General features: G+C 46.5%; 1 protein-coding gene across 2 annotated transcripts in view; it reads right to left on the bottom strand.

The window, feature by feature from the left end:
- The window catches only part of Prickle2 (prickle planar cell polarity protein 2), a 160,466-nt gene that overhangs the window by 33,639 nt on the left and 101,621 nt on the right, over window positions 1-25,206 (bottom strand). For both annotated transcript variants that reach the window (XM_038320413.1, XM_038320412.1), the window contains exons 3-7: window positions 17,637-17,750; window positions 14,499-14,636; window positions 12,490-12,693; window positions 11,587-11,773; window positions 5,462-6,337 (exon numbers count right to left, since the gene is read on the bottom strand). In XM_038320413.1, the coding sequence (XP_038176341.1) occupies window positions 5,462-6,337; window positions 11,587-11,773; window positions 12,490-12,693; window positions 14,499-14,636; window positions 17,637-17,750 (1,519 nt within the window). The remainder of the gene's footprint in view (window positions 1-5,461; window positions 6,338-11,586; window positions 11,774-12,489; window positions 12,694-14,498; window positions 14,637-17,636; window positions 17,751-25,206) is intronic.

Raw genomic sequence — 25,206 nt, 5'->3', positions numbered from 1 at the left:
CAGGGGCTCCAGTCCCATCTCTGCCACACACTGGGGCCAGCTATGGCTTTCTTCTATTATCTCACTTGCCTGGGCACCAACCCCTGGACCATTTGTCTTTCTAAGGCTGATCGATCTCGGCACATCACACACGACTGATCCCACTGCCACCTGACCTTTGGCTTTATTGCAGACTTGTGCTCTTGTGCTTCACCACCAGAGTCAGACTGGCACACACACGCCAGCTACAGCAGGAAAGGGAGGCCTCGTTTCTTTATATAAGATCACTGTGCAAATCCCCGGGCTGTGATCACGGCCCTTCTCATGAGGACATGGATCAGGGTAGGTAAGAGCACAGACTTAGCAGTCTGCCCCACCTGGGTTCAAGTCACTGCCATTTGTTAGGACTTAGATTAAAGAAGTAGGAACTTCTATTTATCTAAGGCACGATGTCAGCATGGACAACTGCCATGAACGTTAGTGTTCTCATCCCCGACATGGCTGTGATAGTGATTTATCTCTGGGGGCTGTGAGGACTCAAAACTACGATGCATGTAAAGGTGTCGGGTGTTGACTCATGATCAGTGGTCTTCCACGATCACCATCATCATGTAACGCCACATGACATCTGGGAAAGAGCGGGAACGCTCTCACAATGGTGTTTACACAGTGGTAACTGTGCTTTCCTGAGTCACCCAGTGGTAGCAGAAGGCATGGACTACTGCGTTTTCCATGGAGAAGGGCTTGCGCACTCCCAGATCTAAACAATCTGGGTAGTGCCAGGGCCCAGATCAGATGCTAGCAAATGGCTGAGTTGTGCTTTTATTAAGATCTGTTCAAAAGAACAATACTGTCTACAAAGGACCATGCTGTCGGCCAGATTAAACATTGAACTTGCCCAATAGCATAAGTTAGCTACCTCAGAAGGAAGAATAAATCCATTTTCCCAAACCAAGCTTTATAGGCTTAGTGAATGATATCTGTAACTCAGTCTATAATTCTAAGGCTTAGAAATGAATGAATGGTTCAGATCATTGTCTCCTCAAAAGACTACTAAATGTTCTGGCGGACTTCAAATGCATCCCTGAGGATCAGAAAAGAGAAGGCCAGCTTTCTACAGCTTTCAAAGCTGTATCTTCAGTGTAGGGCTATGTGGGATAGGATGTAAAAAGTCATTTATGCTGTGCTACAAGGAGGACCAGAAGCTGTGCTTGTAATATTAGCCGTCATTTTTCTACCTGGCTGTCATGTCTGATAGTCCCATGGTAAACCAAGGGCACAAAATGACTTTCTTCACTTTCCTGCTTTGTGTATGGCCGGCCTCTTGCTGCCTGGGGAAAGATGAGGCCACAGGGATATTCCTACACACAGCAAACCCACACATTGGTGAATACCAGGAGAGGGGGCAGCTGAGTCATCCTACAATGTGTCTTGGAGGAAAATGAACTAACAATATGCAGTATCTAGAAACCATTACAGAGAGTCAGACATGTCTCTTGAATTTAACTACACCTACTACTGAATTTTTGTAAAATGCCTACAAAGGAAGTGTTAAGTCATTAAATCCCGATTTCTAGAAAATCAAGTCTTTGAGAACTTGTTCTGAGACTTGTTTAAAGTCACAGGACTCCTGCGCAATGAAGTGGAGCTAGGCCTGGTGGTCAGGGCCTGCAATCCAGCTGCTCAGGATGCTGAGCAAGAAGGATTGCTAATCAAGGTCCGCTGGGCAACTGAGTGAGACCTAGCTTCAAAACGAACCATGAAAGGAAAAGGGCGGTGGGGGTACAGCTCAGGGGTGGAGCACTGTCTGTGCAGGCATGAGGCTCTGGGTTCGATCCCTAGTCATGCTTTAAAGAACAGATGAAGGGACGATCTGAACCTAGAGTCCATATGAGAGGTACCTGGGTAGAGTACTCTCCCAAGAACCCCAGGTTCAACCCCCAGCACCCCATGAACTGGGTGTGGTGTGCTCCTGTGATCCCAGCACTGGAGGCAAGAGATCCAGAAGCTGAAGGTCCCAGCCATAAGACCCTGTCTAAAGTAAATAAATAATGATATTAAAGAAATTAACATCGGAACTGTAACTCCCAATCTACTATTGTTTTCAAGCAGTGGCTGAAAAACCATAAAACCAAGGCCCCCAAGGCTTGTATAAGAGCTCCCAGAGACTGACAGTGGGATTAACCCTACACACAGACCATACACTTACTCTGCCCTTTCATCTGGCAGGGCTGCCATTAGCTTCATGCGGTTAATGCAATTTAAATTGATAGAAAGGAAATTTACATTTTGGTCCATTGCTGTTGCACTTGAGCTCATTTTGGCTGTCAACCTCACTGCACCTGGAATTAACTGAAACTCGAGCTGCCGGGCACTCCAGTGAGAGAGTTCTTGAACAGGTTATACGAAGCTGGAAGGCTCACTCTAAACCTGGGGTGGCATCTTTTGGCAGACACCCAGATTAAAAGGACATGGAAGATGGAAGCTTTGCTTTCTGCCTGCTTGCCCTCACCGTCGCCGGCAAGTTCTTCTATCCCGTCTCCGGGACATTCCTTTGCCAGTGTTAGGACCAGTTTCTTTGGGATTTCAATACAGACTGTAGACCCATGGCTCTCCAGGAATCCCCTCAGGCCTTCAGCGCTAGACTGGGGCCACTCAGACATCCAGCCTTGCGGACTGAACAACTCCTGGATTCGCGGCCTCTTAACCATGAGACAGCCATTGTTGGACTCCCTGAACCACACACATCCTGTAAGCTAGTCTAATACCTCCCTGTACAACCTCCCAATACATATGTATGTATGTATGCATGAATGTATGTATATCAGTTCTGTTCCTTTAGAGAACCCTGACTAATATAGCACTTATATCTTACCTATAGACCAATGAATGACCTGTGATGTTCATTACATTTAATCTTAATTAATCTAATTTTAATAGTTACACATGGCTGCTAGTTACCATATCGGACAGTGCTGATCTTCTGAGTCTTTTTTTCTCAGCTTATCACACATGGCTCCATGCTTCCCTTCAGAAATCAGAGGCAGAGGGAGTGTCCACTGATAATCCTCTGAAAAATCACAGGGTAAACATCCCCTCATCTCTCCCTTAGAACTGGAGACTGTGTGTGCTTTCTTGGCCTTCCTCAGACTCCTACTTGGTGCCCTCGATTTCCTCATAAGATCCCCTAATGTTATGGTCAAAATAGACAAACCCAGAACATGTTTTAAGACAACAACACACATGGGAACAGCAAGAAGGAGCTAGCAAACACAGATTCCTGGGCTCTGCCTATTGAGCTGTGCTGCAGAGGCGCTGGGGAGAAGGCTGAGGAGCACACATCTTACCACATGTCCCAGTGGTTCTAGGGCACGTGGTCTTGCCTAAGAAACCAGCTTCAGAGGCTGAAGTGTATATTTACCCACTGTCCTCTTATGATTATAACACATGAGTGTTCCCGGGAAGTCCTCGCCGCACCAATTGCTTATTTCTACAATGTTAGGGAAGGTGCTTATTCACCCAAGTCTCAGTTTTTCCATCATCTGAAACAGGAGGGTAAGAACAGCTGAGCTTTGTCTTCTGAGACAAGCGGGAACACAGATAGTCAAAGCTTCTGAGGAGAGAGACAAGGTAAAACTCATTGTATAGACCTCCTATGACTCAGGCTTTTGTTTGTCGTGGAGAGGGTTCAAATGGATTCCACATCTTTAAAAGTCTGTGTTTTTAATTGCTCTGAAAGATCTAATCAAGTGGGGGCATATGATGGCGGCAGCTGCTGGGTTAACAGCAAGCGTGGCTCTGGAGTCAATGGGGCACCTCCTTGTTCATCCCTGGAACACTGGGGTCAATAGCCAAGCCTGGACGGGAGGGGTCATGCAGGCCCTACTCCTTCCCGCTGAAGTATTGGCTACTGAGGGCTCTGGGAGGGTAGAGAGTCATTATCTTTGGATGTGTACCCGCCAAGCTCCTGTAGGTAGTTCCATGCTCATGGTCACTCAGAATATCCCTGGTTAAAACTCAGTGGGTCCCAAAACGAAAAAAAAAAAAAAAAAAAGACAGGGACATGAAAAAGGGACCCAATGGGAGGAGGGGAAGAGAACAGGCCTGAGAGGGAGATGAGAGGTTGGGGCAGGAGAGTAATCAGAATATGCTATACACATACATGAAGCTGTCAAAGGGCAGATTTAATTAATTTTAAAAAGCTGAGTAATGCTAAAACTTTCTGGTTCTGATTTTACAGCTCAGAAATAAGAATGATGATGTTTTCCGTGTAGTGTTGTGACAACTAACTAATGGCTGATATTTGCGTTGTGCCCAGAAAATGGTTGGCATGTGGTAAGAACTGTGTATGAATTAGCTGAAATATTCCTGTTTAGGATAACTGGCAGTGGGGGCTGAGCAGCAGCTGAGCCCATCAGTCGGGGCTACCAGAGTTTACCTTCTCTATTGTGAATAGAATGTCTGAGCATGCCTCACCCATGGCCTACGAGGAGCTGTCTCTATGCCTCAATGACAAGAGTGTATACCCAGACACGTCGCTGGCTGTGGGACCTGGCAGGAAGGTACCCCCGTGACTCCGAGTCTCTGTTGTTAGAGAGACACAAACACTAGTGTACCTGGTACACCCTAGATCATTCTTATCCAGGCGCAGACTAACACGTGGCTCTGCTGAGCCTGACTGAGACACTCCCGACAAATGACTCACTGGTTGAGTCTGACACAGCCCTCTGGCCGGCTTGCATACCCTGATCAGTAAGACAAGCACACAGAACATACAGTAAAAGCCATGGGCATCTTAGGCAACTGTCTTATCTCGACAGCCAGCTGGAAAACTGCTGGAGACAGTATCCTGAGATGGTCTGCTTCCATCCTGCCCCTTTTAGTCAGCTTTCCTCCTCATCTGTATATTTCTCTGTATTTCATATAAACATTATATATATCTATTTAATATCTATATATTACATTTTATTTGTATATCTCTGAGATACTGGGCTCCTTAAGCAACACCAGGCTGGGACACTTGCATCCCAGGTGTGCGGTAAACAGCTATTCTTCCTCATGAATGCTGTTGGCCAGCATTTCGCCTTACCCATGGCCGCTCCTCCAACTTTGCTATATTCCCCCCACATACACATACAATGCCACTCTCTAGCAGTCCAAGGGCAATGATGGGTGGGCGTGGTAGGATGACACATCAGTCTGAATGTCACCAGAAGAAAGGCCACACAATCTCCAGAGCCCCACCCGGCAAGCTGAAGCCAAACCCCAGAGAAGGCATCATTTCTGACTTGGCTCCTCTCCTTCTACGGAGAGCATCTGCCCACCCCTAAACCTCATCATGTACCATAGGCACCCAGACTTTGGACTCAGGCTTTCTCTATTAAAGACAGAAGCTATCTGACACTTGGGTCAACCTTCTTCACCATCCAGCTGGAAGAGAGCATTGTATAGACAAACACTGTAGTGCCCAGGACCGACTTACCTGTTGCATTTGACAGGGCCAGTGATTCCATAGAGCCACGAGGAGTCTGTTCCGTGGGTGTCATGTCCTCTGTGTATTTCAGGGAACTGAGTGGACGACGGGGCCGGCACTGCTGTGTTGATATGCCACCTTCTTCTTCCTCTTCCTCCTCCTCGTACTTGGGAACTGGGATGCTGCCTCGGGTTTCATTAAAGCTTTGGCTGGACATATCGCTGTAGCTCTCCTGGGACATCAGTCTCCCTGGGTAATAGTCCTCACGACATTCCTTAATAAAGCTTCCACCGTGCCCCTTCATGGCCATTGATGAGCTTCTCTTGGGGTTGCTGAAGTGCTTGGCCCACACGTCAGGCTGGGCTCCTGCTCCTTGCCCTCCTGGGCCATAGGAAGTTCTGATGTTGCACTGGCTGAGGAGCTGAAGAGGACTCTGGGATTGGTTCTGCTCCATCTTATTCCCATAATGGAAGGGCTCATCCCGGCTCCTCCAAATAGGGTCCCGGTTGAGGCTGGGTGTCTGACTGGATAGGCTGAGGAGATCCATCTGCACGGACAGGGGGTCCACATCAGCCGAGAGCCGGTTAGAACTCACCTGCAGCTGGCTGTGCTGGCTCAGCATGGCCTCCTCTGTTTTGCCTTTGTTCTTGCCGATTTTGGCACTGCGGCGAGACTCCTTGGCTCTAGCGTTCTGGAAGGCTGAATCAGATGAGTCAGAGCCATTGGGGTCCTCCCCGGCACTGCAGGCCCGTGAGCAGAATATCTGGCCCTGCTTTGGGAGGAACGGTCGCCCCAGGAGGGACTTCTTACAGTGAGCACAGCAGAAGCAGGTCTCAGTAGCATGCCAGTGTTGGCCGTCATAGGTCATTTGACCTTGGTCGATTCCTGGGAAGCAAGAGACAGAAAGGAGGCTGAGGAGGTGTACCAAGCACTACAACATCACATGAAACAACACCAAAACAAAGCAAAACAAACAAAAAACTACGTCACTTGTTCTATGATCGGGCCCCAAGCAATCAGTGCCCACATCCTTATACAGTAGAATAAGTTAGAACTTATTCTACTAGTCAGCTGACTTCTTAACTTCCTTTGGTAGCAGCATGGAAATTGTAGATCAGAACAGCTTAGCCATGAATTCTGCCAGAGACACATTTTCCCCAAATAGCAACAGAAGTTGAGCATCCTTAATCGAAAAATCCAAACTCAAAATGCTTCAAAAGCCAAAATTTTGGTGTCAACAAGATGCTGCTAGCAGAAAATTCTGTATAACAAAATTGCTTCGTACATAAAAGTATTTAAGATGTCACATAAAAGTATCTTGAGATTATATGCATAAGCTATATAGGAAATATAAATGAGTTCCATGTTTAGACTTGTATCCTAGCCTTCAAGTACCTCATTATAGACATGCATGACTCTAAAGGCTGAACCAATTCTGCTCCCAGACATGCCACTTAAGGGATAGTCAATCTGGGACAGTACTAGTCTGATAAAGCACTTGATTGTTTGAGCTGAGTTTCTACCAGGGTTTCTGTTTTCCAGATGAGGAAATGCAGACGCAGAAGGTTAATGGCTTGCCTAAGGTAATAAAATTAATTAGGCATCAGAGGCCAGATCTGTACTCAGAAGTCGTGCTCTGAAAAGCCATAACAGTCCTGTATTCTTTACTCTCCTCAGGAACCTGCTTCTCAAGAGCCTTCTTGTCCACCGCCAATAGTAGCCTTGGCTGCTTCTTGACTTTTCCGTATAGTGCAATACTCCTTTCTATCACACCATTGCTCACACTTACAGGTTTATTACATATCTCTTTCACGGAAAAGGGGGCTGTATGGAGACAGGATCAGAAGTCTCCATGGGGCCTCAGGACCTATGTAATAGTTCTTCCTACTTACAGTGGATGGACTGATGAACTGTATCTCTACTTACAGTGGATGGATAGATGAACTGTATCTCTACTTACAGTGGATGGATAGATGAACTGTATCTCTACTTACAGTGGATGGATAGATGAACTGTATCATCATCACTACTCATCATCAGACATAGGGCAGTTACAGCAGCTGCTTGTTGGGTACTATAGTGTGAGTATCTGTTTCTCCTTCAATCTCCATGCTCAATTCCTAATACCCACCAATGCTAGTATTAGGAAGTAGGCTCCTCTAAGAGTTAATTTGATCATGAGGTTCTGCCTATATGAATGAATCAATATCCTTGCAAAAGAGACCCAAGAGAACTTGTTCATCCCCTCATATGGTGACATAATGAGATACCAGCTCTGAGCCTGAAAGTGGACCTTCCCAGACACCAAATTCTCTGACCATGGCCTTCACATCCCCCAGAGCTGTGAGAAATATTTGTGCTCTTTAGAAGTGCCCATCCTGTCGTTCTGAACAGACTTAGTCAGTGGAAAGGCAAGAAGTGGGGAGGGAGGAGTGGGCTCCAACTCTCAGTGGGGGGAATCCTGCTTACTCTTGATAAGGAAAAAACATGGGTATGTTTGCAAAAGATGTTGTCATCCCGTTGGCACACGATCTGCACCCAGTGTCATCAGAAAAAGTGGAAGCACAGTTCTGCAACGGCAGGACTCGGCTGTCATAGTCCTGTGTGCTAGGAAACCTCACACATCCCTTCAATTCTTCTCTTGCTTCTTACTAGTTGCTCTGGCCTCTTTTGATGTAAAGAGGGTGCTACCCTTGGGGATGCCATCTCTGGGCCAAGCCATTAGCTTAGGGCACTGAAACCACTCTTGGAACAAACCTTGGCTAGTAGTTAACAATATCTTCTAGTCCCGTGTTCTGGTCTAGGGATGGCTCATAACCAGCAGCAGGGCAATAAGAGGGATACCTGGGGCTGCTTCCAAGAGAGCTACAACATGCAATAAGCAGGCAGTTGGAGTCCTTGCCCAGGGGACAGCCTATTAGAATATCGACCATTGGGATTCCCGTGGGCAGGAACCAATCTCATAAGACTGAAGTGCGTGATGATAAAGGTATCCCCACAGCACTAAAATGAACCTCTATTTTTAGTGGCCAGAGTTTCACAGCCTGGATTTTCAAAGTGTGACATCCAGACACCTTTCTAGAGAGGGATAAACCAAGAACTGAGAGGAAACTGGTTGCTGGGACCAGAGCGCTGTAGGAAGCAGCTTATTCCTAGCAGGTTCTGCCCCTGCTGACTCTCCTGTTACTAGAGCCCAGAGACAGGTGTGAAGGAGGCAGATTCTTCTCCCACTAGATGTTCCCCAAACTGGGGAAGGAAGTGTCACTTCATGTAGGCACTAATCCCTAGGGACAATAAGAGGGAAACTTCATGAGGACAAGAGCTGTTATGTGGCAACCCCATTTGAGAAGGGCACTGTGTACCTAACTCCTCCCCCATGACCGCCAGCATTCCCAGGGAGACTGAGGATGGAAAGCGGGGATGGGGCTGGGAATAGATATCTCTACGCTGGGGCTGCAGCTAATGCTTCTGCCCAGGCCTAAGGGGGAAGCAATGGACTACATAGGGATGTAGAAAAATGTGCTGAGCGTGAGGTCAGCCCAGCTCCGTCACTTCCGGGGGCTGTGAAATTGCTGATGCCCATCTGCTGAGTCTGAATCTTAATTCTGTGCTTTCCATCGGCGTGGGTCCAGGCAAGGAGCTTCAACTCTAGGCCTTGCTTTCCCCAGCAGAGGCACAGAGATGAGACTAGCCTGTTGTGACTGCTTCGTCTCAGACTGCTAGCCACTGAAACTGTCTCTCCTTTAGTTTTATTAGGTCTGAAAGCCTAGTTCTCTCTTTGCAGAGGGCCCACTGCCTAGATGTTTGTCCAGAAACAAACCCCCAAGACAACTTCTCTTTCCTCCTCTACAGTTTTTCTTCTGTATGTCGAGAGCTCATTTTGGTATTTTCAGCTGCCCGGGATCATGCAGTTACTTAGTGTGGTATCCCACAGCTGTGTCCTTGCCCACGTTCCACCAGAGAACTTGGAAGGGTGGATCCCCTGCCCTGTCCACCACCACACTGTATGGGAGCATGGGATTGGGCTCAGAGGTGTTAGAGGAGGGCCAAGCTTTCTGGAATGGGGGCTCACAGGACAGGGTTGGGGGGGGGAGTGCAGGGGTGGCAAATTACGAAGCAGCTAGGCAGGCAGCTGAACATTGCCTCTGGCAAACACCACTGATGTCAGATGGCCCTCTGAACTGCTCCTGAACCCCAAACATCTGGAAAAGGGCTCTGTGTTCAACATCTAAGCATGCCTTAAAAAAAAATCCCCCCCTCTAAGCCCTCTAAGCCCTCTCTAAAGGAGCATGCATCTGCTGCCACCACAGCCTCATCTGTTTATAAGACTGTTTACTCTGCTATGCACAAGCAAGAGTCCTGTCGCCTTGGTAACGGCTGCCTGATGTAGGATCTTCTCTGAACAGCTGCATAAATATGGAATATTTGTACAGTATGGGCAGAGGTGTGGCATCGATGGCTGGGGTACACATGATACACACAGCAGGATCCTGCTGTCCTAGGGAAATGACATTTTGCAGAAAAGTAGATGTAAAAAAATCAGGGACAGCAACTTAACGATAGCAGCAGACAGACTGCAGACCACAGCAGTCACCCTTTCTAGTAAAATATGGATGGATGCCTTTTATGGGTTCGGGAGGAAAGGGGGATGCCAATAAAAGCTGTGGACAGCTGAAGGAAGACGGAAGACTGAGGGGCCGTTGGAGGTACACACAAGATAGTCATAAACAGAGTTTTCTCTCCCAAGCTTCTGGGAGAAAACGCTTAAGTAGCCATTTGTGGCTAGGCTTTTGGCCTCTGTGGAAAGGGAAAGGACACAGAAAAGCTATCAGAAGATGGTGTCGATGCTGTGGGTTAAGTGTCTAACGCTCCATCTTTCCCACCTGGGTAAGCACTGAAACCCACCCATTCACAGACTGGAGTCAATACAACACACCACAGTCTCTGCGATAGCCCCATCCACTTCCCTGCCTCAAAGCTCAGATCCCTACTTCCTAATTCAAAGCACCAAAAAACATCAGCATGTCTGAATGTGACAATCCTAGAAACAGAACGGTTTCTGGGCACCTGGTCAATGTGGAATTTGGTGAGAGGGGAGGGCACTTTGGGGAAAGGGTCTTGCCATCACCTAAGTCTAGAAGGCACTGTTAGAGCTTTCATTTCTGATGAACCCCAGGGAAAAGGATGCTTCCTATGAATCCTTACAAAAGCTAAGTAGAGCAAAGTGGAGCCATGAGAGGGGAGTCTCCACATCTCCTCACTGCAGGTATGATATTGGAAGCTTCCAAACAGGCTTCTTGGAGTTTCGTGACCACAGAAAGGCCATAGATATTTGTCCACTGCCACCATTTCTTAAACAGTGCTGTGCATTCCCAAGGCACCAGAAAAGGCAAGGCTCAGTCGATGAAGCTGACCTGCTGAAGGGCTGAACGAATGGGGAGGATTCTCACCACCTTCAATCTGCCGTGAAAACTGTTCGTTTTGCTCTGCCTTTGGCTAGGTTCACTGTTGGTGAGTCTCTAGAAGGCAGACTTGCTGGAAGCCAGTGGCTATCCCTCATTACCAAAGGACCCCACCCTATTCTTCCTTCTGCCCATTCCTGATTTTGTCTGAAATGTTGTTGAAGGTTATGTCCATGTCTCCCACATTTTCCTTTTGGGACTTCACACTTTTTCCTGAGAGTAGAAACGTACACCACAAAGTCCTACTTGAAGGTAGATAGAGGGTCAAGTCAGGACTGATAAGGTCCCATCCAGAGGAACTAACTAGGAAACTGGTATGTCAATTCCTTCCTCCTCTTGAGAACGCATGTATTAAGACTATGTATAACCAGAACAACATTTCAACCACCCTGTGAAGATCATTTGCTAAAAGATGCCAAGAGAAGGCAAACTGAACTGACACAGAGAAAAACAAAACATCAGGCATTATTTTTAACCCTTCATCTACCTCTACCTGAGGCCATATACTCTTCAGCTTTTCTAGTAAAATAAACCAAGAAATTCCTTTCACTGAAGCTGGTAGAGTTGGTATTTATTATTATTATTATTATTATTATTATTATTATTATTATTAATTATAACCAAAGGGATTCTAACTGTGTCAGACACAAGGTGGAGCCCATCCAGCCTTACCTATATGCTGAGCACAGGTGTCACAGTATTCTGCATACAGGGATTCAAAGCAGTGGCAGCAGTAGGGCCTGCCTTCCTTCATGATGTAGCGCTGGCCTCCCAGCACAGTCTCGCACTCAAAGCAGCAGAAGTGTCGCATGTGCCAGTGCCGCCCCTCAGCTTCCGTGCACTCGTCTGCAAAGATGATCTGGAGACAAGAAAATCACTGGTCAGTGTCCAGGACTCACCGTAATGACACAGCGGAGAGAGTTACAGAGCCCCAGACTATGGAGATGAGAAAGCAGGTGTGACCCCTAAGCTGACAAGCAGCACTGCATCTCCGTAAACTAACTTCACACTTACCAGCTCATACCTGGTATGCTCAATGGCTTCTTTATATTTTTATTTATTTATGTGTGGGTGTCTATATATTTAACTGTAAGTTAGCTGCATGCCATTTGAGGACTTCAATGGTTGTAGTATGTGGTTCCTCACCCTGTTCTTACACAGAAGACCCTGAATCCACCATGCTGAGTGTTATGGGTCATATGCCAGATGCCAGCTCCACCATGATTGGGATATGGGTGATGGTTCTCTCTGGAAAGGGTTAACATAAGAGGGTAGAGTCAGCTAAGGTTGTTTCCCTATATGGGAAGCCAAAGGCCATGTGCATGTGTGGTATAACAGAGGGATTGTGGGGCAGGGTAAGAATACTGGAAACAGTCTAGGAAGGGAGGGAGAGAGGGAGGGAGGGAGAGAGAGAGAGAGAAAGAGAGAGAGAGAGAGAGAGAGAGAGAGAGAGAGAGAGAGAGAGAGAGAGAGAGAGAGAGAGAGAGAGAGATCATGACACGGAAGGTGCCACTTCTACTTTCCATGGATATACCAGAAAAGTTAAAACTCTTCCCACACAGATGGGGCTCTGACCTCATCACAGGCTGCACAGCGCGGCTTCAGGCACTCAGCATGGTGCCTACCACAGTAGATCTTCCCATCTTGGTAAAAGTAGATCAAGTCAACCAAAAGCTCGTTGCAGACAGTGCATATAAAGCAGGGTGGATGCCAGCAGATGCCGTGGCCAGCACGTGATGCAAACACAGCAATGTCTCCACCCTTAATCTGCCCTCCGCACTGCAAGGCAAACAGAAACAGCATCAGCATCAGCTGTGTAAGAATGACATCCAGCGACTACCAACAGCTAGCTCCTAGGGCACTATATGCATAATAGTTAGTGTGTCCTCTGCTTTTTACATACCTGGTAGGGCACATTTATCTTGTTCTTCCCAGGAGCCCCCACCCCAGGGCCTAAGTAAGACAACTTAAGTAACAGAGAATGAGAAACATGAAGGTGTGAGATGGATTCTCAGCATGGTAGTGTAACTGGAGGCTGTGCTTTCGTCTCCCAGCCGCCCAGTTCCGAGTAATCACACAGAAACTTATTTTAATTACAAACTGTTTGGTCTATTAGCTCAGGCTATTATTAACTAGCTCTCACAACTTAAATTAACCCATTTTTTACTAATTTGTTATCACCATGTGGCTGTGGCTTATCAGTAATGTTTTGACATCTTTCTCCTTTGGCAGCTACATGGCGTCTCCCTGACTCTGACTTTTTCCTCCCTCTATCTCTACTTGAGTTTTCTACCTGGCTCTATTCTGCCTGAGTATTGGCCAAAGTCAGCTTCTTTATTAACTAATTGTAATAAAATATTCACAGCATACAGAGGGACATCCTACCTCATGGTAGTTTACGGGGTGGGTTTGATCTGCAGTCAACAAGTCAACTTATAAATCACGGGAAAAAGGCCTAACCATTTCCTACATATCCCAAAGTTCATGCAAAGGCCTAGCCACATTAACACTGGCAGGAAAGGCCACAGAGAGAGGGCTTGGCTGGGGTGGTGGCCTGTACTACTGAACGGGAGGGTAGAGGGCACATATAGTCCACTCACTCTTAAATTGCTTCTCCCTCTTCCCTATGCCTTTCAGGCATGAGTGTTAGCTCTCTACAACATCTCTTCGTATAATCTTGATTGAAAAGTACCATAGGATATACAAGGCAGAAATCACAGATGACTCATGTTTACCACTGGGATTAAAATACAGAGCTATGTTCTGAGGGTAAGACATGGTGGTCTTCCCTGGAAAGCAGGAGTGGGGTGAGGTTGGCTCAGGCAGGTGATATACCTGTCCTGTGTTAGTAGTCTCCTCTACCACACTCTAAGCATTGCTACAGCAGAACAGGCAGAAGGTAAACTCTAGATCCTTCAATTCAATGAGGTGCCAAGGACATGGCATGGGGTCTCTCAGACTTTGACAAAGAACCCTCAGACTCAGAATAAATTCAGGTATCATCCCTCACGCCATCGTTTCAAGGTTATCCATGTTGGGATGATCCTGGATGAGAGACTGACTCGTGGTCCAGATCAAAGGATGAAGGCATGACCCTGCCTGGTCCTTCCAGATGTTTACATGGCTCTCCAGGAACTCTGCCACGATCTGCACATCCCAGCCCTTTAGTCCCTGGATCAGACAGGCCACTGTCTCTTGTCCACAGGAGCTACCCTCCTGCCTTAAGGTCTCCATGCTAGTTGTTTCTCATGTTCAAGATCTGCATGTCTCTTCTGCACACCTCTGCATGCCTTTGCTCCAGATGCCACCTTCTCAGGGGGTCTTCTATGACCCTTGAGACTGCAGTCATCACACCTTCCTAGTCCTTTCTAGCCCCCTTCTGCAGCAGCTTTTCTATTTTACTGACTTTATTTATTGTCGTATGACCTCCCCTGGTGCATAGTTATTTATGTGAAAAAGACAAAGCTTTCGTGTCTTTTGCTAACTGCTGTGTCTTTGAGACCTAAAAGAGGGCCGAGCGCATACCAGGTATTCAATAAAATGACTGGAGAATGAACTTCTTCCCGGCTCCAATCCATCCTCACCTGTTCACAAATGGCTCCTGTCATGGTAACGGGGAAGGGTCTGACGTTCCCTCGGCCCAAATTCTCACGTTTCCTCTGGTTGCTGAACAGCTTCAGCTCCCTCTTCTCTTCCTCATCCAGGGAATTGCAGTATCGAACCTGAACACACAGAGGACAACTTGGAGGAGGCTTCATCGCTCCAGAGGAAGCACTGACGTCCCCACTCAGGGCTCACAGCTTAGAGCTACTTATGGTGAGCCGGCACCAAGACAGGTGATAAGCAAAGGGACGTCTGCAGGCTGTGTACTCTGCAGTCCATGCCTCCAGAAGTTCTCGAGAACTCCTCCTCACCCTTCACACTGTCCCCACACTCACATCGAAGTCACCAAGAGTGGCTCAGAGCTGGCAATTTCCTAGAACATTCTCCTTACACAGTGTAAGGAGCTGAAGGATTTATGTGTCTGTGTCTATGTGAACTAGCCCTGCACCAAAGAATGGCCCCGATCTGGTTGTCAGATACGCACATCATCTGTTCTCCATCCTGCTCTGGGTTATGAGAATAGGCAGGCATTTGTCTGGACTCTAATGTGATAATATGAGAAAGAGACTTCCTTCTTTTTAAAACGCAGAGTGTCAAAGAATGAAGGGAGGGACAGCAAACGCATCTGCATCTGGGATCTGCCACTCTGTTCCATTGTTTCTGCACTTGGTGACTGTGCCATGATCCTGAACTATTATTTATTAATGATACTTTTAAATATGACTCACTCCAAGAAACTTGGATGCATTTACTTAAGAGGAAAACAGGTTATTACTACATAAAGAAAAGTCAGTCAGCCGCAAAGCTGGGAAGGTAACTCTCAAACAGAATAAAACCATACTGTTAGATCCCAGCTGACCACTGCATCTCGCGCAGATGCTATTGACGCTGGGAGAGCAGAATGGGCTGTAGTGATATTAGTGACCTGCCGGGACCAGACTGAGACTTCTTCCTTGTCCCATCACTGCATCACGAAGACAAAATGTAATTTAAAAGGACCCAGGCTCTCATCAGGCATTCAGTTTCATTTATTGCCATGCTCACACCCCACCCAAGCCATACCTATACCTTCCTTTGGGAAAGGTGATCCCATGCGTCTCATGACTTTTTTCTGGAGTAATCCAGATATCAGGCTACAGATATGTTGACTACATGGTGCAGACATTTTTTTTTTTGTTAAGAAAATAGCAAGAAAAGCTCTCAACTAGGACTGCTGTGTGTTAATTTGAAAGTCAGAGCAACTAAGTCTATGCAAATTTGTGCTGTCCAAATGAAATGAGAACGATCAAGCATGTGCTTTAGAGTCAACCTCTGCCTTCAGAAGAGGCCACGTCCCCATGTCAAATGAGCAAATCTTGTCCACTGGCTCTCATGTAGCACGTCTTACCCACATGGAGTCATAATCCAAACGGTGTCTATTTAATGAAAGCACAGTTACCCATAACCAGAACGAACCACTACGAGGGCAGATCAATTCCCTCCCTCAAGTGATAGTTAAAAAAAAAGTCTTTGGGGGAATGTTCTAGAAACGTAACAGCCCACAAAACATGGTTGCGATGACATTTTATGGGCATGCCTTTTAAAACAGGCACACCCCTCCTGCTTGTAAAAACTTGCGTTTTCACCTCCAGATTCGTTATCCAGGCATCCGGTTACAGTGCTTGCTTTCATCTTTAAAGGAGTCAGCTTTTGTATTTGTTTTATGAACTATGAAATAGGCAGTAGGAGAGAGAGAAGCCGCTTTCTAGGGAGCTGCTTCAGGTTTTGAGACGCTGTCTCACTTATTCAGATTCATGTGTTTAGTTTTGCAGTGCTGAGGATTAAACCCAGGGCTTTGCACATGCTAGACAAGGGCTGGACTAATTCTACACTCTCAGTTCCTCAGCATTAGCAGCTCCAATTGCCTCCTTCCGGGCCAGCAAGACATTGCTCAGGAGGCAGAGATGCTTGCTGCAAAATATGATATTCTCAACTTGAGTTTGATCCTCAAAACCCATATGGTGGAAGGAGAAAACCAATTCCCATAAGTTGTTCTCTGACCTTCACATACATGATGTGGTATGTGAGTGTTACACACACACACCCCTCATAAAAATGTTAAAAAATTATTCCCTTTAATGTAAATATGTCACCTGAGACTCAGCCCATGTATGGGATAAGTTGGTAGGAACTAGCATCCAGCTCTCTGCAGGGGTAATTCTTTCCTTTCAATTTAAAAAGTATGCTTTTGTTTTAAATAGAGAGCTAAATAGTAAAAATCTTTAGGATTCTTGATTTTTGAAACCAGATACCTACAAATTAATTTCCAGCTTAGAAACCTAATCTCCTCCCACATGATCTTTTAGAAGCTTCCTTGCAGATTTCTTCTTTAGGATCAATGTGATTTCAATAATAAGTAACGATGGCCAGGCACGGGAGGGCCTCTGTAGCCCAGCACTCGGGAAGAGGAGGAGCGAGAGAAAGAGTTCCAAATTATCCTGGATAAAGTGAAAGCCGCTCTCAAAACCTCAAACTCAGAATCAAATAAATAAACACTTGCTTCCAGAGCTGTTTCTGGAGCCAGACAAAAGAAATGTCCACGTTCACACTACTTTCAAAATATGGACGGCTGACTCTAACAAGGTGGACTCTGACTTGACAAACGTCCTGGTGAGAGCTGCCAATCTAGACCCGGAACTTTGGCTGCCCTCGACACGGAGAACCTGTACATTCACTTCTTAGGAAACAATCCTGAAAGTGAGAGACTCACAGCGTTTCTTCCAGTCCTGAAGCGGTCCTTAGTCATCCTCCCAACTCCCACAAGCAACTGGCAGGACACATTCCAGTCAGAAACACTGGCCCGGGCTTTCAAACCGCACTCCCTGCTTTCTGTACTACTCAGTCATGCCAGGCTTGGAGTCTAACCCTGTCCAGGGTGAGACTGGTTTTCTTTGGGGGGTGAGGGGTGGGATGAGGAGTGATCTCCCAAATTATCAGCCAGTTTCTTTACATTCTAATTAAAGAAGCTAAAATTTCATATCAATTGCCAGATGGTTATTTATTTATTTGGCAACAATCTTACTTATCACAACGATTAGGAAAAGGATCAATCCAGCAGAAGCCCCCTCCAAACACCTTACCTCATTGTCATGGGGCGGCAGCTGGTGCAATAGCTGCTTGATTCGCAGTTTCTCTCCAGGACTGTTGACATAGGGGACTTTCTCTTCTGGAAGGCAGCTATAGTACTGGTGCACCTGGGGACAGAACACACGGAGCACTTGTGACTACATCACCACTCCTCACCACCCTGAGAAAGGCTCACAGTGGGACACTGGCTGTTTCCATTGCTCCCACCACCTCTGGGGACAGTCAACTGCTGTCCTTTCTAAGGAATACACAGAAGAGCACCCTAGAAGACAGAGCCAAGTGAATTGCCCCTCACATGGGGGCTATCCTTCTCTGGCAGGGGAAAGGAAAAGCCAAAGGAATTCCCTGTCACAGGAGAATTCGGCAAAGGCACAGGTGAAGCCAGAGGGCAAGGCTTTCCCAGCCGATTCCCCCGCAGCGTTGCTTTACCATTTTCTGTGCCGCTGTCCCATGGGAGGCACCTCTCTAGCCAAGGGATGTGTCGGTGCCTGCCTAAATACTGTTCTCAAACCTTTCCCTGGCACTCTGTAGGTTCCTGGGTGTCTCAGCCTCCACCTACGTCAAAAGCCCTCCAGGTCTTGAGCCATGTGCAGTGCAGGCAGCACTGACATACACTGAGCAGAGACTCAACGCCGGCTGCAAAGCGAGTAACTCAACAGCAGCAACAGTGCAAGGACCTTTGCATATCCTGCAATATCGCTCTATATAACTGGTATAGCCCAGCAGTTTCTGAGGTTCGCTTGTTTTTAAATACCGATCAAGTACCCAACATGCAATTTTGCCTAAGAAGAGAAGGAAGACATTCTACTGAGGCTGTGGACCTCTAGGGTATAGGAGGAGGAACATAATAGGCCCAGTTTAAGTGTTTTTTTTTCTCCCAGAAGCAGTAAGTTTCTAGTATTTTGTAGATTTAAAAGAATATATATATTCGTGTGTGTGTGTGTGTGTGTGTGTGTGTGTGTGTGTGTGTGTATGTTGGGGGAAGAAAGAGGAAGGAAGAAAATGGTGTAATTATATTTTAATTGAAATATTTATTTTTATATATTTATGTGCATGTATGTGTGCTCCTGTGAGCTAATGTGTATCAGTGCTTACAGGTGTCCCCTGAGGGTAGCGGGCAGTCATGTTGGTGAGACTTTATGGGTGTAGTTTCTGACATCTTAGGAGACAGTCTGACTCCCTGATCCTTGGTTCTGAGGCACTTCTCTGCTCATGGACAGAGACAGAGACCCAGTCCTTACTACAGAAGTGGCACACAGACACCTTTAGACCAACAGAAACAGAAGAAGTGACTAACCAGGCAGCAGAAGTAAAAACTGACAGGAAGGGCTTGGAGGATGGCCCAGTCAGTAAAGCACCCACCGTGCATGCATGCAGACCTGAGTTTGGAGCCCCTGCATCAGTGTAAAAAGCTGGTGGGGTAGCAAGCGTCTATGACCCAGAGCAGAGGTAGAGAGGCAGGTAGATATCTGGAGCTCATTGGCCAGCTAGCCTAGCAATTAGTAAGTTCCAGGTTCAGTGAGAGACCCTGTCTTCAAATATAAGGTGGGCTGTGATTGAAAAAAGGATACCCATGTTCACCTCTGGTCTCCATACGCACATATGTGTGCATACTACACAAACAGGAACATATAAAAAGATACACAAAAGGCAGATAGACAGAGAGGATGCTAATAATCACAACTAGACAGACAGACAGGATGGTATTTTATAGAAGAGGCAAAAAAAAAATCCTCATAGGCTCAGACACCGGAGAAGATGCTTCCAAGATCTCCTACAGAGCAGTATAAGCAGCTCTCATGAGACAAGACCTTATTCAATGAGCTGGGGATGGAGCCTGGGCCTTTAATAACATCATAATCTCACACTCCATATCGTCCTCCACATGCTCCCTCTAAATCCTGTGTCTTAGGAGTAGTGGGGATGAACAAATCTTCCAGGAACGCTGGGCGAAGAGCTGTAAGTCTTGCTTACTTTGACTTCTAGAAACCAAGTTATGAGTATTAGAGGGACAAGCAGGTGACGAGGCTTTGAGAAATGTGAAAGCCATCCTTAGTTTTAAAATAATGGGACCCATTCACCATGATGTGCCCATCACCCTTTGAATCTAGTTCTGAAGGCAACCACAGACTTCAAACTAGCTGGCTTTTGGGAGAAAGTCTGGGTTGGTGTAATCCTTCCTTAGAGGTGTCTGACAGGGGGCCATGTGCTGGGTAGAAGGAATGGCTATGAGTTTTGTAGGGAGGTCACAGAAGGCTAGCACTACTGAGAAGTGGCCCCTCATATCACAGATCAGCTTGAGATGAGTAGCTGGCTCTCTGGCCATCTGACTAGCACACTGTTCTGGGAATGCCTTCTGAGAGTCCTTGTACTGTATGTCTCACTGGACAGCGGCCAGGTATAAAGCAAAGGACCTAGTCTCTGTAGGTTGGCACTTGAGCTTTGCCCCCATGTCACAACACTGCTTGAAGAAGGTCTCAGACGTAATCCTTGTGATCCGAGCACTTGCGAGAACTTGTGAGGCAGAGGCAGGATGATTGTGAGCCTGAGGCTAGCCTCGGCTATATAGTAAAACCCTGTCTCAACAATCATAGAAGGAAAAGAGGGGGATGCGAAAACGAAGAGGAAAGGGCAGCTTCTCTCTAGCCATTCTCAACATTTTCGTAATTGTGAAGCAAGCAGAAATCATTCACATGAGATGAAGGCCTGGCACTCTCGATGACGAACCACCCAGCCTGACCTAATCAAGATGGAACACTCGAGATGTTTCACAGCCATGATGGCTGATCTTGGTTGTCAACTTGACTACATTTGGAATCAACTAAAAGCCAAGCAGCAGGGTAGGCCTATGAGAGATCTTCTGACTGGATCATTTGGGGGTGGGAAGACCTATCCTAAATCTAGATCACACTTTCTGATGGCACCCCCCCCCTCCTTAAGGGACACAGAAGAAGGAAGCTTTTTTGCCCCGCTTGCCCTCACTCTCACTGACAAGCCCACCCACTCTGTTGCTGAGGCTTTCCTTTGCTGGGCTGCCATTAGAACCTACTTCTTTGGGGTTCTAATGGGGACTGAAAACCAGCAGCTCTCTAAGAATGCCCTAGGGCTCCAGACTGGGACTGCTGAGACATCCAGTCTCCTGGGCTGATCAACTACTAGATTCTTGGTCTTTCTATCATGAGCAGCCATGGTTGGGCTATTTGGACCACAGTCTATAATTCTAATAAATCCCCCTCTACACACACACACACACACACACACACACACACACACACACACACACACTATTCATTCTCTCAGTTCTGTTCACTTTGAGAACCCTGACTAATACAATGGTCTTTTTCTCTTGTTAGGAACTGTAGCAACACTGGTGGTGTAGAGAGGGAGACCAAATCTGGGAGCCACCTCTCTTAGCCTAAGCAAGAGAAAAATGGGTTGTAATGTAGCACATTACAATGTAGGTATGAATGTAATACTATTAAAATGAATTTGATCTCTAAGGCTAAAAATGTCAGATTCTTATAAAAGCATGATGATTTCTCATCAGATTCTCATCTCTCTCACCACAGAATCCTCCTGCCTCTGCTCTATTCTTTTCTCCCTATAGCGCCTCCTTAGAGCTGAAGGTTCCTGAAGGTTCCCTCCAGCATTGCTTCAGTTCAAACGCCTGTCCCAGACTGACTAGTTTTTCTCAGTTATAATTTCCCTCAGAGAAGGGTCCTGGGTGCCCATACCCATCTTGAGCTGGGTCTACACTGGCAGATGGAATTCAAGGAGCTCCACAAAGCTGAAGACTGGAGGACAAAAAACTCCAGGGTTCACTACAGAACTGGGTGAAGGTAGGGCCAGCAGTGACCGAGAACTCAGGAGACATTTAGGGACAAACACTTGCCTTGGTGGTACATTAGCTTCCTGTGGTTGAGACAAAAGCATCTGAGACCAATAATGTGAAAAGAGGACAGAGTTAGCTGATGGTTCCAGGCATTCAGTTCATGGTTTCTTGGTCCTGTCGCTCCGGGCTGTGGCAAGGCTAAGAATGTGGCAAAGGTGTGTGGTACAGCAAACTATTCACGTAACAGTTGCCAGGAAGTGAAACAGAGGGAAGGGGCTGGGCTCCAATATCCTCTTTCCGGGTACGCCCACACTAACATCACTTCCTTCTACTAGGCTCCACCTTCTCAGGATTCTACCACTTGGCATTAGTGCCACATGCATATGGCCTTGCAGGGACATTTCAGATGCAAACCATAACAGAGAGCTGAGGGCCATCCCAAAGACAGCATTCTCAAGTCAACAGAGTCTGTGTGTCTTTCCGGTAACACAGCTCTTTCTTTTTTGGACAAACAACACCACCTGCTAAAATTCACACCCCGAGACCACCACCAAAATCCATCCTTTCTACCAGCAACCTCTATAAGTCCTCATGTGTAGAATCTATTAAAATACTTTCATCCAGGGTCACCAACAATTGACGGAGAACTTAATACTTTACTTAGCAAGGTGACTGTTCTCAAAACATCAACTCACGTCAACTACCATCACCAACATAATAAGCAATAACCAAGTCGTATAACCAAGTCACCACCTACCTTGAAGTAGGTGACCCAGTGTGCTCTGAGGAGGAAGATGAATTAGTCCTTCATTGACTTTAATCCTCTCCAAGGCCTGATGAGGGCCTGTCATATTGGCTTCTCTATCTCTTGATATTGGCTGCCAGAGGTTCTAATGGGGACAGGGGCAAAGCTGGCTATCAATTAGGGGAAGGGACAGTTCTTGTGAGTCCCTAGTCAATGGAGCCTTCATGACTTGTCTCCTAGTGTCCCCTGCCACAAAATCCCAGGAAAGCTCCCAAACAAACACCAACCAAACCAATGGAAATGAGAAACTATGGCATCCACTTTTCAACGCTACAAAAATTCAACTTGGCATTACCTCTTGAAAACCCACACATTGTTTAATTTAGCCCAAACATGTTCACTTGTTCATTTTATAAGTAAATAAACAAACCTAATAGATTTTTATCAATAATGATTGTTACCAAGCTGTTAATCAATTGGCATGCCTATAGTGGCGTTAATTCTGTTGTTCTTTAAAAGTAAGCCTGCTGAATGTGCTAGAAGTTTTGCTCTACTTAGGTGTTCCCAGGTAAGAGTGCCCTGCGATTCTGCTCTGGGTGAAGTCATACTGGGTTCACTATCCCTGCACAAAAGCAATGGGAACATTGCAAACTGGCTTAGAAAATTAAGCAGCCGGAAACTTGTATTTAAGATGTCACTCCCGGTCTAGGTAACTTGGCAACAGCTTCTGTCGGTGTTGGATGGGTTGGTATGAACTGTACCCGATGTGTAAACTCATTCTACAAAGCAAGGCCTCGCCCAGTTGTGAAGGCGGGGCTTGTCTGATGGAACTGCAGATCTGACAGCATTTCTGCCTGAGTGGAGATGGAAGCTGGAGTCAATGACTGCATTTGGGAGAAAAGCATGCACTGTTCGAAGAGTGCTGCTGACAGGAGCAGCTGCATCAGAAGCAGCATGGCTGCAGTCTCCATGGCTGCCGTGAAACATTTGGTTTTGGGCAGCAGGTCAGAGCCTGGAGCTTGCGCTGGAATCACTGGGAAGGCTTGGGAAGACCCTGATTTCTAATTTGGCAGGCGTGGGGCCCTGCAATGTGCAGTTGTAACTGCTCAGAGCATCCTGTTGGCCCACTGTCCACGCTCTGACTGTCTTACAGCTACCCCACTGCTTGCTCTCAACAACCACCAGAGACTTCCGATTTCCTCCGGGAAATCCAGAAACTTCTAAAGAAGGAAGAATTTGTTTAACCCCATCTAGCTTTTCAGGAGTCTCCTCCTCCCGCTGGGAGTACGACAGGTAGACTTGAAGGCCATGGTGAGAACTCTAAGGGCAGAGCACTCATGATGTAAGGTGAGAACACTTTCATATTCAGATCGCTTACAGCAGGAACCCAACAAAAGCAAGGCACGTGCATTTGTGCTTCGCCGTCTATTGGAAGAAAGGGATCCACGGCCTCTTTATTTACTGAGAGGTTCTTGGGGCTGAAGTGCTTGGATGTGTGGTTTTCTAGGAGCTCTTCCAGCACCAAGGGATAGGAGTTTTGTGCCCACCAGAGCACGTCATTCCAAAGAAAGGTCCGGGCTGGCAAGACAGCTTGACGGGGCAAGAGCTTGTGATGACTCAAGTACGAGGGCCTGCATCTGACCCCAGAACTCACAGAAGAGCTGGTATTGCAGTGAATGCTGGTAATCCTAGGATGGGGGAGTCAGAGGAAGGATGAGCCCTGGGGCTCACTGACCAGCCAGTCTGCCAAACCGGCAAATCCCAGCTAAAACTAGGAAACCTTGTATTAAAAAACAAAGTAGATAGAACGTGAAAAAAGGCAGTCAAGGTTGACCTCTTGCATCTTCAAGGACACGCACACAGGTGCATGCAGACCTGCACACACACACACACACACACACACAGAGCATTGCTTGTGAACTTTGCTTCTTCATCCCCTGATTCTGCTCTTTGGGGATTCAAAAGAGATTTGCAGATGGATGGAAAAGAGGATCAAAAGTCCTTCGCGTAGCACATTCTCATTATGTTTGTATAGTTGTCTATAGAGATGAAGAATATGTTTTCTTTTGGTGTTCTTCATAACAGAGCAACTCAGGACTTTCCAATAAATTCAAAGTGAGCTGCGGTGGGTACAAACGTTCCCCACACTAAGCATCCACCACACCACCACAGGTTGATGACGCCAGGATGCGGCGGCAGTCAGAGCGGTCACACTTATCCCTTTGCCCTTTCTTCAACTATTTTACTGGGCATATCAATGCCCCTGCCTAAGAACAGTATTTCTGTGCACTCCTCTCCTAGCAAGTACACATGCCCATTTGACTGTACTCTAGCACGCATGGGCATGGCTTCTCTGAGCTCTTCCCAGGATGTCACTTGCCTCTTTTATCTTGTATTCTGCATGAATGATAAACAGAATGGCCGGAGTTCCAGTGGCCAAATTGTACAATGAACTAAAATTAGGAATGGAACTTGTGGCCTAAGAATAGTAAAGAAAGTTAGGAGCCAGCATCTTTAAAAATCATGCCTTGAGAATAACAATACTAGTCTGGCAAGGTGGTACGTGTCTTTCATCCCAGCACTCAGGAGGCAGAGGCAAACAGATCTCTGTGAGTTCAAGGCCAGCCTGTCTACATTGCGAGCTTCAGAACAGCCAGGATTACATAGAAGGGCACTGTCTCAAAAACAAAAAACAAAACAAAACATAACTGATGATGATAATGATAATAGAAATAATAAATTGACAACACTGACCCTTGCATTGCCTGTCTGAATTTCTTTTGCCAATGAGAAAAATGTCTTCTTTATTTATGGTGCCTATTAATATATAAAACCTTCCTGAGACAGCGGTATTTTCCCAACGCCAGCATACTTCAGAATCATCTGACACCTTTACTGACCATCATGTCCCTTTTCATCCCTCTGAGTTAGAAAAAGGAGCCTGTAAGTCTGATCAAATAATTTACACTCTACAGGGAGATGGTCA

Source organism: Arvicola amphibius, chromosome 2 (assembly GCF_903992535.2).
Source record: "Arvicola amphibius chromosome 2, mArvAmp1.2, whole genome shotgun sequence".
Classification (NCBI taxonomy): domain Eukaryota; kingdom Metazoa; phylum Chordata; class Mammalia; order Rodentia; family Cricetidae; genus Arvicola; species Arvicola amphibius.
Note: the sequence above shows the minus strand (reverse complement) of the source record. Positions and strands in the feature narration are given on the sequence as shown.